Source organism: Lactuca saligna, chromosome 9 (assembly GCF_052625555.1).
Source record: "Lactuca saligna cultivar CGN05327 chromosome 9, ASM5262555v1, whole genome shotgun sequence".
Classification (NCBI taxonomy): Eukaryota; Viridiplantae; Streptophyta; class Magnoliopsida; order Asterales; family Asteraceae; genus Lactuca; species Lactuca saligna.
This window is the reverse complement of record NC_136425.1, coordinates 141,277,449-141,294,248: the sequence shown is the minus strand read 5'-3', so window position 1 is coordinate 141,294,248 and position 16,800 is coordinate 141,277,449. Positions and strand designations below refer to the sequence as shown.

General features: G+C 40.2%; 1 protein-coding gene across 1 annotated transcript; it reads left to right on the top strand.

Moving 5' to 3' along the window:
* Positions 1–9,297: 9,297 nt before the first annotated feature.
* On the top strand, positions 9,298–11,917 carry LOC145016605 (endo-1,3;1,4-beta-D-glucanase-like). The gene is made up of 7 exons (XM_078974866.1): positions 9,298–9,504; positions 10,220–10,241; positions 10,449–10,575; positions 10,812–10,899; positions 11,050–11,139; positions 11,274–11,374; positions 11,624–11,917. The coding sequence occupies exons 1-7, from the start codon at positions 9,357–9,359 to the stop codon at positions 11,762–11,764; spliced, it is 717 nt and encodes a 238-aa protein (XP_078830992.1). The 5' UTR covers positions 9,298–9,356; the 3' UTR covers positions 11,765–11,917.
* Positions 11,918–16,800: the final 4,883 nt, after the last annotated feature.

Below are 16,800 nucleotides of genomic sequence, written 5' to 3'. Positions count from 1 at the left end.
GAGATCGAGCACGAGTGATTTCAGGGACTTGCGAGTTACCGAGATACGCGAGGTGAGTGTTCTCACTATACTTTACCTTGAGTAGGTAACTAGAGTTATGTGATACCGTGTTTGTATGCTATATATGTGCGTATGTGTTGCGCTGCATTATTCTTTGTGATTTATGATGTGCATGTTTACAGAGTTGGAACCCGAGGGTTCACAGAGTTTGGGTGCACGGACCCACAGAGTTATAGCCTCGAGTGGCTAATATGTGTTGTATGTGGTATTTTGGGGAACTCACTAAGCTTTGTGCTTACAGTGTTTGGTGTTATTATTTCAGGTACTAGTGACGACCGTGGGAAGGCGCCGGCTTGATCAGTACACACGCATGGGATTTATGATTTTGAGATCTTGGGGTTTTTGTATTACTTGGATTGAATTTCAAACATGGTTGTTTTATGAATATTAAGTGAATTATGTTCTTATAAAAATGAAAATTTTGTTTTTGAAATTTACGGCGTTACATCACTTTTCCTAAAGTAACTAGATTGGGAAATTTTAAGAAAACATGTAGTTACTTTGTATTTCATATTATACTTTTAATGAGAGGATGAGGTCGCCCTATCCTACCCGTTCGGCTAACGACCCTCCACCGATCAAGCAAGCGGTGGGTGTGAGTGTACACCCATTAAGCGCCATTTTATAGGCCGCAACCTTATACCCTCCTTATAGACCGGCTTCGTGAATGAGGCCTACTAATGGTAAGACTAGCATTTAAGTTATACATATATAGATATTAATCTTGCAATATTATATTAGTATAAGGTTGGATTTTAAACTTGTAAAATTCTAGGGTTTGAAATTTAAATTGTCTAAATTAAACTTTTAATCACAAAACATAAATTTCAAAACTTGAGGGCAAGTTTTTAAACATTTAAAACATAAATGATCAAACAACAAATAATTCAAATTAACAATTAATCAGATAATTATCCATATTTGATTTATTTATGATTTCTTGAAAAAACAATTTAGAAATTTAATCAAAATAATTAATAATTATCATATAAGGAAATTAAATATTTTATTAATTGATAAATATCTTCAGTTAGATCAAAAATATAGTCATATATATCATAAAATCGGATTTGGGTTGATCTAATATGATAAAGGTAAGTTTCCATAAGATAAATATGAAAAAATCCCGATTTTGGCTCTTCCTGACGCTCGGACTCGCCGAGTACCCAATCTGGACTCGCCGAGTCAGGCCAACTCGCCGAGTCCACTATTGGACTCGCCGAGTCCATGACTCAGAATCATAAAAATCGAATTTTGCAGGTAAGATTCAAACAATCAAGCAACAATTTAATAGAAACCAATCTAGGCTCTGATACCACTGGTGGGTTTTGGTCATATGAACATTCCTATGTGCACATACAAACCCTAATGCTTGGATCTAGGTTTCTCTAATTAAACATGCATTGAATCCAAGACTTCTAATAGCTAATTAGGTATAAGAACAATAAAAAACCAGAATTAGAAGCTTACCTTGAAACACTTGTTTGATCTTCTTGTTCTTGGAGCTTTAGAGTCACAATTGTCACTCCTCTAATGGCTTACAAACACCAACTAGCAAAGAGAATGATTTGAGTGAGAGGAGAGAGGAGGAAATCAGTCAAGGTTTCCTTGCTGTAGAGGAGGTGTCGATTTCCCTATCCCAAGGGGTCTATTTATACTTGTAAGGCTCCTAGGGTTTCACCCTTAAACCCTGATTGGATAACTTAGACTCTAAGTAATCCTAATCCTTTCCTTAGATATGCCTTGGACAATTTTGAGGCTTATCCTAGCCCTAGAAATCATCCATACCCTATCTCTTAAGGATTCATAGCCCAAAGTGTAACTATCAAACAATTGACAGTTTATACCCTCTTATTTAGTTAATCTCTTTAAGTCACCAAATCAATACTAATTAATCTATGACTTATATTAATCAAATAACAATATTATAATTCCTTATATTATTCTCATAATATATTAATAATATCTATTCTCTCATAATAAAGCATCCTGTCAAGTTGCTATGGTGAAGGCAACCCAGAAGAACCATGCACAATCGGGTCAAATACTTGCCTAATATAGTTGCAGCCTTAGACACTATTCCAACAGAACTTCCCAACAATTAGTTCATGTGATCGAGATGGTTAGTAGTTGGTTGGGAATCCATGGTTGGAGGACCGCCTGTAGGACTCTAGTGAGTCGAAATGAGGATCTTGAGAACGGTTAGCAAGAGATGCTTTCGTGTAAGTAGTCAGTGGCAGAGACAACCAGTAGAGCATGATGGAATGGCGGGAAAGCCGCAACATTTTTTCAGCAATAGCCAGTTAGTAAGGAAAGTGTTGTAAGTCTGCAGGGGTAGCCGTAGCATTCACTAGCAGTCAAATATTAGTGGAGTGTTGTAAGTTTGCGGGGGTAGCCATAGTATTCACTAGCAGTCAAATAGTAGTAGAGTGTTGTAAGTCTGCGGGGGTAGCCGTAGCATTCACTAGTAGTCAGATAGTAATAGAGTGTTGTAAGTCTGTGGGTGTAGCCGTAGCATTCACTAGCAGTCAGATAGTAGTAGAGTGTTGTAAGTCTGCGGGGGTAACCGTAGCATTCACTAGCAGCCAGATAGTATTAGAGAGTTGTGTTTAGTCGTAGCCTTTATCAAGTTGGTAGGCAACATGAGCGCGTTGTTTGGATGCGGGGGAAGCAGTAGTACCCCACCAGTTCGGGTGCAATAGTGAGGATATGGGAAGCCACGGGTTAGATTTCGGATTTCCCAAATGGTTCAGTTATGGTTAAGTCGACGATTGTCAGTGGATCGTCACCGTAGTTATGAGATCAAGGAAGCAGTGGACCGCTTGGGTTCGTGTATGTTAGGGGCTACCATTAGTCTTGGAGCCAGCGTTTTTAGTCTTGGATTTGGTGATGTCAGGTTTCGACGTATGGACCCGATCGGTTGGATCGGGAGGTTGTTAGGGTCACAGTGTCAGGATAACTAATGGAAACTAGTTCCAGAGAAAGATATCGTTCAGAAGTCGTGGGAACGACTAAGTAAGGAGTCCTTAGGCTCCATAGTTGAGTTGGAACTCGGTGTTGCAGATAACCGACGAATGCTTGGAGACCAGGATGGTCTTGAGATATTTTGGGAAGCAGTCATATAGCAGTTTAGTGTTTCAGCCAATTCAGTGTTTCAGCCACTTCAGTGCTTTAGTCAGTTCACTGTTTCACCCAGTTCAGTGTTCCAGCCAGTTCAGTGCTTCAGCCAGTTCAGTGCTTCAGCCAGTTCAGTGCTTCAGTTAGTTCAGTGTTTCAGCGAGTTCAGTGTTTCGGCCAGTTCAGTGCTTCAGCCAGTTCAGTGTTTCAGCCAGTTCAGTGCTTCAATTAGTTAAGTGTTTCAGTTAGTTCAGTGTTTCAAGCAGTTTAGTGTTTCATGCATTTCAGTATTGCAGGCAGTTCAGTGTTTCGGATAGTTTCAGTGCTATGGACAGTATTAGTATGTGTGTTTGAAATGCAAGTGCTGACAGTATAGTTGGTTGATTTGGAAATGGCAAGTCCCTCGCAGTAGGAACAGTTGAGTCTTCTGCCAAGTATAAGTGATTTGCAACGATAATTAGGCATGTAGCCTTTCTTTCAGGATGGAAGGATCGAGTTAGTGGAAGTTGAGTAGTCATATGGGAGATAAGCAGGCTGCTTCCAACAGCATCGATTCAGTTTGAGCAGCAGAGTGGATAGAATAGTTATAGATAGTTGAAGTATCTTCAGTAGTCGATGGAAGCGACTAGGAGGTTGCGATGGGTCGTAGTGACCGGTGGGAGTCCGGTAACCCAGATATCGGCAGATTAGTTCGACCAGGGTGGTCTCAGTGCATCCGGTAGGCGGATGAGGGGCAACAGAATTTTTAGTTAGAGGTAGTAACGATAAAGGAAGTATAGTAAGAGGCAGCAAGTTGATAGAGGGTGCTACGCCTCTCACAATAGGATTGGATAATCTCATAGGGGAGGTTTTGACCTTGTTGCGCAGCTCTCGTATGAGTCTTAACCGTTGCAGGGATAAATCTTTCACTCGAAGGATTATCTGATCTATTCGCTGGGACGGGTGCTCAACACTAAGTTATGGAAATGAGAAGAATTCAATATGTACCAGCAGTAGTGACCAGCACTGAGAGTGGCTGGAGTGATGGGCAAACAGGGTTAGAGTCACCAGGCAAGTTGTTGGAGGCAGATTGCAGGTCAGTTGACCATAGCGAACTTCGAGGACGAAGTTTAGTTTAAGTGGGGGAGAGTTGTAACACCCGAAATTAGAAAGGTAAAGAAAGGAAAGGAAAACCATAAGTTAAAGAGGGTCGACTCGTCGAGTCCAGGAAGGAACTCGGCGAATCGGAGTGGGATCCTAGTGTAAAGTAAGTGACTGACTCGGCGAGTCGGAGTATGTACTCGGTGAGTCCGGTCTGAAGAGGGAAACCCTAAATCCGGGACTTTGGGCACTATTTAAGCATCTTATTCTCTCCATTAGGGTTCCATATAGCCTTTCTCATTCAGAAACCGAAACCTTAAGCCCCCATCATTGCTCATTCAAGTTTCTTGCCATTGTTTGGGTGATTTGAAGAAAGAAGGAAGGAAGGAACCATTGGGGATTCAAGGGTTTGCAGTAGATCCAAAGTTTAAGGACCTTTCCAGAGCAATTCAAGGTAAGGAGTCGTTACCTTCCCTTTCTTGCATGTAAATCAATCTTGATTATGAGATTTGGGACTCTTATCCCATGTTCTTGAACCATTTCGAGTTAAAGCCCAGATCTGAAGTTGCTACTTCAGATCTAAGTGTATTTTGGCCTAGAGAGTAATAAAGTATCAGTCTTGGGGGTGTAGATGAAGCATGGTTGTCTTAAAACCTTGCCCTAGAGTGTTTTGAGCCTAGATCTCCTTAGTTATATGTAAAGTTTGCAACTTTACATGGGATATATGATTTGGAGCCCTTGCATGGCTCGAAAAGCCACTGAATGGATTAAGAACTGAAGAGACTCGGCAAGTCACATGGGTGGACTCGGCGAGTTGGATGAAGATAGGCAGGAACTCGACGAGTTGGAAGAACAACTCGGCGAGTCTGTTGAAGATTGCCTTAGACTCGGTGAGTCTGTTCATGGACTCGGCGAGTCAGGTCGCAAAACCCGAAACCCTTCTAGTTATGACTCGGATCGGTGAGTTGAATGGAGACTCGGTGAGTGGAGCAGGCTAGAACTCGGAAATCAGTAGACTCGGCGAGTCATGGTCTGACTCGGCGAGTCGAGTCGCGATTAAAAGGGGTTTCTGAGCTTATGAACTCAGTGAGTCAATAGGCTGACTCGGAGAGTAGGGTCAACCTAGAAGGTTGACTTTGACCAGGACTTTGACTTTGACCAGAGTTGACTTAGTTTGACTGATTGAAGGGCAGTTTGGGACTAAGTGTTATATTTGGTATTAGTAGATCGAAGAGTTTTTTGGAGCAGCAGTTCGAGAGTTGTCTGATAGCAGTTAGAAGGTTATCAGCAAGAACTTCAGCGGTGCAGGTGAGTTTCCTTCCAGTAGGAATGGGTCTAAGGCCACAATGTCGGCCCGTTTAGCTAGCAGTAGTTTTCGGATTTCAGTCCGATGTAGTAGTTAGTATGTTTGATGCCTTCGTGGCTCAGACAGGATTTATGTGTTATGTGTTCCGGGCTACGGCCCGATGCAATATGCAGTATATGTGTGTTCATGCTAGTTGATATGTTTATGTTATGCTATGTTCAGTTAGTTCTGGACTTCGGTCCGATGCAGTTAGTCCGGACTTTGGTCCGATGTAGGGGACAAGGTCCCAGTCAATTTCCGAACTTCGGTCCGATGCAGGGGGCAAGGCCCCAGTTAGTCCGGACTTCGGTACGATGCAGGGGACAAGGTCCCAGTCAGTTTCTGGACTTCGGTCCAATGCAGGGGGCAAGGCCCCAGTTAGTCCGGACCTCGGTCCGATGCAGTGGGCAAGGCCCAATATGTGCTTTATATGTTATGGTATGGTATATGGTAGTTTGGGGGAGCTCACTAAGCTTCATGCTTATGATTTCAGTTTTTGGTTTCAGGTACTCGGTTTTCAAAGGAGGAGCTCGGAGAGGTTGTAGTGCACACACCATAGTCAGTTAGCCTAAGAATGTTTACTCTAATAATAAGATTATGTTTTGGATTAATACTCGGAAATTATGTTATGACTTATGATGCGGTTTTTATAAATATGGTTTTAGTAATGTTTTAAAAGAAATTTATAGTAGTGATTTTTGGGTCCTTACAGGATGGGATAGAGTTTTAATCCCCGATGGGGATAGGTTTGGGTATGGGGATGGGGATAGGGAACAAGAAACCTGGTATACCCGTACCCATTTCCATCCCTAATCGCAATCCATTGTTTTGGGATACAAATTGATGCATTGGAATGTTATTGATTGCAAATGGTTAAAGTTTGAGAAGGGTGTTGAGTGAGGAAAGGTTGTTGGATGAAAAAAGGATGTTGATTGCGATTGGATGCGACTAACTGCTAACGATCTCAAGCCATCACAGTCACTAGTGGATTCGATGTGAATGTGAGCCATTTTAGAAAGAGGTTGGGTGCAATTCCAATTAGTTGCGACTGGTTCCAAACCATCGGAACGAATCCCAATCTATTGTTGTTCGTACGAATGGATGCAAACCTTAGAGCGTTATCACATTGGGATACTCATACTTGGATGCGATTCACATAATAGGTCCGATTGCGATGGAAATTTGGAACCCATTGGGCTCTCATTGGTTCGGATGGGTTGGTGCAAGCTGTTGGGTGTGAAGGCTATTTTGGATCAATGGTATGATGGATTTTCATGTTAATTGTGTGGGCTAGATCCGGAAGATTCTGAAGACGTTTTGATTTATTTTTAGCCTTTATTTAATAGTTTCCTTTTTATTTAATAATTTCCTTTTGTCTATTACTTTCTTTTTATTTTGTAATCGTTTCTAGGGTATAAATAGCCCCTAATGTTGAACATTTTGATTATTGATGAATGACTTGAATTTTAAAGAACTTTGTTCTGTTGAGTTGTGTACTCGCCCCCTTTGTCAATTCTATGACACATATTCTAGGTTGATTCAAATTCAAACCAATAGGTCATGATTTGTCTTCATTGATATTCAATCTATAGGTCTAGATTATTTCTGAAATCAATCATTTTTGTTGTTTCCTTGTCGAGCAAGTTATCATTGTTCTTGTTTTTATTTTGCGTGTCATAAAAAAATAAAAACCCAAAAACAAATTAACCCCAACCCCCCCCCCCCCCCCATATTTGTAACATATGTGGTATCAAAGTGTCATATTTATATCAACATCACAAGTTCACCAACGTTTCAATGTTTTTCAATTTTCATTATCATAACTTTGCCTTTAGGGATATTTTGATACATAATTACAAATTCAATCAATCATTATGGAAAAAATGAGATTAGCTTTGTTATTAGTGATCATGATAACCTAATCGAGTTGGGTTGCTAAAACTTCCATCATCATCTCTAGTGACCTAGATATCATCTTCAACCTGTAATTCTAAAACAATCATGAAAACGTTACAATGTAGAAACTTGAACAACTTAATTCAACATTTTGTTGTTGTTTGGAGTCAGAATACACAACTTAATCTATCATTTTTTATGAAACTTTTAATATATGGAAGATAGGTTCGGTTCGCCTTCTACGATGACTCCATGAGTTTAAGCAGAGGCTATGCTGGGATGTGATGCTGACAAAGGTATACCAGTAGAAAGTAGAAGGGCTTTGACCATAATAGAGGAGAAGAATGGACGAGGAGCTAAGGGATATGATTATGTGTGGGCCAAAATCTCTTTATAATACATAAATTTATATAAATAGTTATAAATAAATAAAAATGATGTTAAAATGAAAGTAATAAGTGTATATTAGTCTTTTTAACTAGATTAACCACTAAGGCCAAAACAAATCTAATTTATAGAAACTGTGTTAAAACTTACAGTTAGACTACACTAAAAAAATGGTCCTTGTTATATGCTGAAAATTACCACTTTGGTCCAAAAAGTTTTAGACTTGCACCACTAGTCCAAAACTTTGATTTTATTGTGAGTTTTATCTAATTCAAAATCAAATGTGCTTGAAATGATATTTTTTCCGTTTCTATTTTTTTCTATTTTTTTATTAATTTCATTAAGATAATTAAAATAAAATAAAATAAAATAAAAAACTACCCCTAATAACTCACCCAAACCCCACCTCACCCAATATTTTCCCTCATCAAAGGCTCTATCACTCTCCCACACTTTATTGTTTACCGGAAAATCGTCATCGAAATCCACAACCATTGTCGGAATCCACTACCACAACTGTTAGCATCGTCCTTCATCTTTTCTTATTAGGGTTTCCTCATGTTAGCCTAGCTCTGATTAGGGTTTTTTCACCGCTACCTAGCTCTACCTTCCTTTGTCTTCTTCGATCAGGATCCTCTAAGTCGGATCGCTTCAGATCTATCTCCATCATCATTGAGCTTAAAACCTTCATTATCGCTGCTATGAACATCCCACTATGAAACCCTTGTTGGTGAAGTCTAGGGTTGTAGCGTCGACATTCTAATTTGCTAGGGTACAAGAACGTCGAAACAAGGGTTGATGTTTCAGACGATCGTGGTGGCGTTAAGGTTAGGAGTAGCGACGATATTGATGCCTCCTGCAGGTTGGGGTGAATTGATTTTCCAGCAGGTGGTTAGGACGACGTTATAATTTCTCCTCTATTCTCTCTGCATCTCACTTCTTTCGGTGGTGAAAACAGTTGCATCGTCGTTTTAACCCGTGACCACTACAACCAATGACGGCTTATGGTAGTGGTGATTATGGTTGTGATGTTGATGGTGGTATTAAGTGTTGAACTTCTAACAAAAAAAGCAGATAAAAAATGAGGACTGTTTATTTTTTCTCCTTTGTTTTTATTTATTATAATCAAAATATTAATAAATTTAATAATAAAACTGAAAAAAAAAAGATAAGGGTAAAATTTTCATTTTAAAAAAGTTCAAAACTAGTTGTACCAACTCGCAACAAAATAAAAAGTTTAGACCTTTGTTGCTAGTCTAAATCTTTTTGGACCACAACCACAATTTTAACTAACAATAGGGATCATTTTGGGAGTTTTGTGTTAAAGTTATAGAACAAACATACCAGGGAGCATTCGTGTAAATTTACAAAAGAATGGTAGGCTAGGCTCCAAAAATGGTCAAACAAATGGAGCCTTAATTAAATACGTATCTCTTCAAAGTTTGTTGAAGATGCTGCTGTTTCTCGAAAGATGTCGGGACCAGAATGCAGTGCGAATCCACCGGAGGTGAACAGTGTTTTTGGAAAAGGCAGCGTCGAAGAAATCGGAGGCCTGAAAGCATATATTACTGGAAATCCCACTTCCGATCGAGCCATACTTCTTGCTTCTGATGCTTTCGGTATAATTTCACTACTCATCATCCATCACTCATTTATTATTTGTACTGAATTCCATATTGGTATTTTCTTGTACTTCATTTTAACAATAATATGTCACTTTGGATATGAAAGATGAGTCAATTTTGGGATTTGGTCTCAACCCATTAAGTTTTCAACTACAGAATTGTTTGTGGATTTGTTAACTTTACGTAATAGTAACCATATATAAGTTGTGACTTTAGACAAGAAATTAATGATGTTAAATTTATAACAAATACATGTTTTGTTATTTTAAAAGCACCAGATTGAAGTTTGCTGGACTAATTTTCAGAGTAACAAACCCATGAAATGTTTATACAAATACATAATCCAAATAGGAAACTTCTTACTAGCAACGTACTTCGACTTTTTTATGTGTACTTACGTTTTTTTCCTGAAAATAGTAGCAATATGTAACCAAAACTTGTAAAGCACTTACACACAAGTTTCTATTTACATATATGTTATTATCACTGAAAAGAATATAAGTATGTGTCCTACTTTTAATTTTCAGGGAAATTCAAATTGAAAAATGTAAATTTTGTAATAAACTCAAAACGAAAAACCCTTAATACCCACAACAGCATACCCGATATCCAACATCTATATAAGTGTGCATAATTCTTAAAAACTTTTTTTTATATTCAATTTGTACACTAGAAAATTGAAGTTTTCTTTCTAATAATACGTATGCAGGCTATGAAGGAGTTATGCTAAGGTAATTGTGAAAAACAGAATTACAATTTATGCAAACCATAAGCGTTATGTGAGATGTAAAGGGCCTAATATGACATACACAAACAGAAAATAAGATGTTATTCGTAATGGTATTTCTTTGCATATCCTCACATCAAAAAGAAAAGCACCTAAGTGTTTATTTTTTAAATATTAATTAGTAACTATTTTATTATTTTTACATAACCAGGAAACTGGGTGACAAAATGGGTGATATTGGATACCTGATTGTCGTTCCTGATTTCTTCTTTGGGGATTGTTATTACAGCACGATGCCTCCACAACTCCGAGAAAATTGGTTACCTAATAATCCTCCCGTTAGTTCTCAAATTTCTCATCATTCATTTCAATTTTCATTAATGATGGCTACTACGTTAATAATATTCTAGATGTAGTAGCTATTCTTGAACGAAAAGTTATCAAATGCCGAAACATGAATTTGGATGATGATGATTTTTTTTAATACCATTTAATAATTTTAACAATAGATACAAGGAAGGAAGCGTAGTTTGTAACTTTATGATAAATATATCACTTTGATGCATTTTTATAGGAAAAAGGATGTGAAAACGCATTGAAGATAATTGCTGAACTTAAAACTAGAGTATCTGCTGTAGGGGCTGCAGGTTTTTGCTGGGGAGGTAAGTTTCTTCTTTGTGTACATAAGATTACAATGTGGAGGAGGGCATTAAATGAAAATTTGTTTAAAAAGAAATTAATTGTGTGTTTGATTGAATTAAATGAAAATTGTTCAATGTTTGTGCACAATTAATTAATTTATCATGTGTTAGGGATGATGGTCATCAAACTAGCAAAATATGAGGACATTAAGGCGGCAGTTATATTGCACCCAGGTCGCTTGTCATACAATGATGTTAATGGTACGTTTTTAATATATTTTTTCCCCATTTAATTTCTTTGGTATGGAGTTGGGGATAATAATAATAATAATCATAATAATAAAGCAACCAAGTTTTTTTATTATTTTATTTTATGACCCGAAATGTTGTTTTAGAGGTGAGGGTCCCAGTTGCAATTTTAGGTGGGGAGCTTGACCAACTATGCCCACAAGAAGAAGTGGAGCATTATGGGAAGATTTTAGCAGCAAAACCACAAGTAAGTTCCTTTTATTCCATGACCTAACTTTCTATAAAAAGAAAAAAAAAAAAAAAAAAAAAAAAAGGATTATGTTTTTTTGGGGAAAAATACAGAACAAAAATTATTATTTCACCGCTTAACAAGTAAAAGTGTATTTATCTAATAAGGATCAAAATTATAATTTCAGCCCTTAGCAGCAAAACCACAAGTAAAGGTGTATTTATCTAATTAATAATGAAAAATTAAAGAAATTGTATTGTGGTACAGGTGGAGAGCTTTGTGAAGATATTTCGGGGTGTTGGTCATGGATGGGCTTCCAGATACAGGGAGGATGATGAATCTGCGGTCAAGAGTGCCGAGGAGGCGCACACAGACATGCTCAATTGGTTTTCCAAGCACCTCATATAATTATATTATATTTATATACTATAGAATATAATAAATGCAAAACGTTTTTCAAATATCAAATGAACGAATAAAGAGATCCTTGTGTAACATGATCTTTTTTTTCTTTTTGAACGGGCGAATAATTGATATATAAAAATGACTGATACCACACCACTTCAGAATCGAGATATTTTTGCTCACTTCTGACCTCAGTTTCCAAAGATTTTTGGGTCTATTAAGACCATCACGATAGAGTATTTTGATGAGCGTTATGCTGCTTTGTCTGAAGCTATCACTGCTGCAGCCACCGCAGCCTTTGCGGCTGTAGGGGTTGGATCGAGTCGGGTTTTTCAGTATCGGAACTTCGAAAATATGAAGCCACCGAGTTTTGATGGAGTTCAGGATCCGATCATAGCCATGAGGTGGCTATCTGATGTTGTTAAGTGCTTTTTCACTTGCTCGTGTCCAGTTGACCAGAAGGTCAGTGCACCTTGAAACTTTTGAGGTCCAGAACGAAGGATTGGTGGAGACTTGTTACCAGCTCGTATTGTCCTGAGCAGAGAGTTGTTGTGGCTTGGGATCAGTTCTTGGAGGTGTTCCATTCTAGGTATGTGTCGCTGGTGGAGCATGAGAGGTTGACCCAAGAGTATTTGGACCTAAGTCAGGGGACGGAGTTGGTGACGATGATCACAAAGATGTTCACATGGAGAGCTATGTTTTTTCCTGAGTTTGCTACGTCTAAGCTGGCTCAGATGACCCGATACTTGAGCATGCTCAAGACGAAGATCAGAAAGTTTATTTCCACTCAGTGTTATGGTTCCTTGTTGGAGTTACAAGGGGCCGCCAGGCTGCGTGAGATTGAGATTGGGTTACAAATGAGGGAGCAAAGACCGGCCCTGACGCAGTCACAGCCTGCACTAAAGCGGTTTATGACCGCTGATGTCAGATCTGGGGGACGAAATGACCGCACTTGTGGGAAGTGCGACAAGGTTCATGAGGGAGCGTGTTGTCTATCTTTTGGGTTCCATAATTGTAGCCGATAGGGCCATATGGTGAGGGATTTCCACCAGCAGGCCCCAACACTCAACACCAGGATTTGTTTCCATTGTGATCAGGTCGTCCATGTGAAGGAAAACTGTCCCTCGCTTGTTGCTAGGCCGGAGCAGGCTCCAAAGTCGGCTACTTTGAGGATCACTAATGGGAGTCAAGGTAGGGTGGAGCCCCTGAGGGCTCGAGGACGCACTTTCTAGCTCACTGTGAGGAGGCTAAAGCAGCTCCAGATGTTGTGACTGATATTCTTCTATCCATTATTATGTTGATTACAATTTATGTTATTCTTATCTTTGTGCCTTTACTAGGTACATTCCTAGTGAACTCTTTGCCTGCTCTAGTGTTGTTTGACTTGGGTGCGAGTCGGTCCTTTGTATCTTGATCATTCAGTAGAGAGTTTGATATACACAATCGGGAGTTAAAGTGTCCATTGTGGGTTTCTATCAGTGTATTGTGGTTGTGTTGTGGAGATCTGCAAGGCACCTTATCTGTTCGATCTGATCCCTATCCCTATGGGGGATGTTTGCATGATTGTAGGAATTGATTGGCTGAGCCGGTTCGGTGCTATGATTGATTGAGGGCCAATGTGTGGTAGTTCGAAGCCCAAGTGAGGGAGAACTGGTTATCTATGGAGAGGGCACCGAGATGGGTTTAAGGTTTCGTTCTGCAGCCAGGGCTCGATAATATATTCAACATGGGTGTACGGGTTATTTGGCTTATGTGGTGGATATGCGTGTTAGGGATCAAACTTCAATTTCAGAGGTCTTGGTTTTTCGGGAGCTTGCAGATGTATTTCCTTGAGGAGTTACTCGGTGTGCCTCCCGAGAGGCAGGTCGAGTTCAGGATTGACCTTGTGTCATGTGCGGCCGCGATTGCCAAGGCATTGTACTGCTTGGCACCGCCAGAGATGCAAGATCTGTCATCTCAGCTACAGCAGCTACTAGGCAAGCAGTTCATCAAATCGAGCAGTTCTCCATGGGGAGTGCCGATTTTGTTCGTCAAGAAGAAGGATGGTTCACACCAGATGTACATTGATTACCGAAAGTTGAATAAGTTAACAGTGAAGAACTGTTATCTCCTCACATAGATTGATGACCTCTTTGATTAGTTGCAGGGTACATATTGGTTCTCCAAGATAAATCTGAGGTCTAGGTATCATCAGGTCAGGGTGAGAAAGGAGGACATGGAGAAGATCGTGTTCCGGACTTGTTATGGGCATTATGAGTTCGTAGTGATGTCATTTGGGCTCGTCAATGCACTTTCAATATTTATGGATTTGATGAATTGAGTATTCAGTCTGATGCTCAATCGTTCGGTTATTATGTTCATTGATGATATCCTGGTGTATTCCAAGACCATAGAGTAGCATTATGAGCATCTTAGTGAGCTTCTAGGGGTTTTGAGGTGAGAACGAATTTAAGCAAAGTTCTCAAAGTGCGAGTTTTGGTTACGAGAGGTTCAGTTCCTTGGACACCTCGTTAACCAGGATGAGATATTGGTCGATCTGGCCAAGGTCGAGGTCGTGATGCAGTGGGAGGTTCCAAAATCTCTCTCGGATATCAGGAGTTACTTGGGTTTGGCAAGGTACTATTAGAGATTCATTAAGGATTTCTCCAAGATTGCAGTACCCCTCACTCATCTGATGAGAAAGCGAGTGGATTTCTGAAGGGCCCTGAGCAGCAATCGGTATTTGAGACCTTTCGGCGGAGACTATGTAAGGCCCCGTTATTGATGCTCCCAGAGGGAATTGAAGATTTCGTGGTATTTTGTAATGCATCAATCACTGGTGAGGGGGCGGTCCTCATGCTGAGAGGATGGGTGATAGCTTATGCTTCGGGGGAGCTGAATCCGCACGAGACACGATATCTCACACATGATATGGAGTTAGGGGTAGTGGCTTTTCCCCTTAAGATTTGAAGGCACTACCTTTATGGGGTCCATTGTACTATCTACATGGATCACAAATGTCTGAGGCATATTATGGATCAGCCGAACCTAAACATGAGGCAGCGCAGGTGGCTGGACGTAGTCAAGGATTATGACTGTGAGATTCTTTACCATCCGGGTAAAGCGAATGTAGTGGCAAATGCTTTGATCTGTAAGTCGGATGGACTTTCAGTTGGGGTATCGTGTGTGACGATATCAGTGGATTTCCCTACTTTTGGGATTGATCAGGGAGGCTCAAGCCGAGGATATTCGCGAATAGAATTGGAAGAAAGAGAGGATTGGGGGTGACATTTTTGGGTTTGTCTAGGATAACCGTGGGTTGTTAACCCGATGTGGACGGGTATGGGTTCCGATATCTGGCGGGGTCAGACAGATTGTGTTGGAAGAGGCTCATAAGTCTTGTTTTTCTATTCATCCGGGGACCACCAAGATGTACCGGGATTTAAGATTGAGCTATTGGTGGCCGTGTATGAAAATGGAGATAGCCTAGTATGTGGAGAGATGTATAACCTACTAGATGGTCAAGGCTGAGCAATAGAGGCCGCCTGGCCAGCTCCAGCCTCTGGAGGTTCCTGTGTGTAAATAGGAGCAGATTCTGATGGAATTCATAACCAAGTTGCTGAAGACGGCAAAGGGTTTTGATCCTATATAGGCCATCGTGGATCAATTGACCAATAGTATCCACTTTCTGGCGATTCAGGAGAGTTCTTCAGCCAAGAAGTTAGTCGTTGTGTATGTTCACGAGATCGTTGCTCGCCATGGGGTTCCGGTCACCATTGTTTCTAACCATGATTTTTGGTTCACCTCCCGTTTTTGGCAGAAATTCCATGAGGACCTGGGCACGAGGTTGCACTTCAGCACTTCTTAGACCGACAACCAGAGTGAACGGACGATACAGACCCCTGAGAATATGTTGTGGGCTTGTGTTATCGATTTTGGTGGGAGCTCGGACTCCTACCTATGTCTTGCGAAGTTCTATTACAACAACAGTTATCACTCCAGCATTGGTGCTTCTCCTTTCGAGCTCATGTATGGGTGGAGATATCGAACCCTGGTTTGTTGGGGCGAGGTTTGTCATAGGGTTATGGGGAGGACCGAAGTAGTCCTTCAAACCATGAAGATAATTCAGTAGACCTGGCAGAGATTGTAGATTGCTCAGAGTCGGCAGAAGAGTTATGTCGACAAGCGCTAATCCGAGTTGGAGTGTCAGGTCAGCGATATGGTGTTACTGAACGTCTTACCTTGGAACGGTGTGACACGCTTAAGGAATAGGGAAAGTTGGGTCCCCAGTATATTGGTCTGTTTCGAGTGATCACCAGTGTTGGCGAGGTTGCTTACAGCTTGGATCTTCCCGAGGAGCTCAGTCAGATTCAAAACACTTTCCATATTTCACAATTGCAAAAGTGCATATTGCATGTGGATACAGTGGTTTCCTTGGATGATATTCAGGTTGATGAGCGCCTGAACTATATTGAGAAGCCGGTGGCTATCCTGGAAAGGAAGGTAAAGGTTTTGAGTAGCAAGTAAGTACCTTCGGTAAAGGTACGGTAGCAGCACCGGAGGGGCACCGAGTGAACCTGGGAGCCGGTGTAATGCCCGTAGATCTGGGCTAGTCAATTTAGAGGTAATAGGGGTCGAAAATGACTTTTCGACAAAATAATATTTAGCATAAATAACCTTAACGAACTTGTAGAATATGTCACAAGGTTTCCGTGCATATAAAGAGCGTCGAAATCTGAGTTATAACGAAGAAGTTATGACCTGTCGAAGTTTCGCGACGGAACCGGCACAACACCGGGAAGCGTAAATAGTAATTTTACGATGGAGGACTTTTTAGACTTAGTGATCTAAACGAAAGTCGTAGAATATGTTAAACCGAGAAAATCCATAAAAAGAACGCCTAAATCTGACTTCGTATGAAGATGTTATGATTTTTCTAAGATTTGGCTTAGCAGTGCACGGCCCGAAACTCGAATTTTAGTTCGAGTGGTTTTTGGCTTACGTGACTTAAATAAGATTTTAAAATCTCATTAATAAGAACTTAACAGTAAAAGGACAGA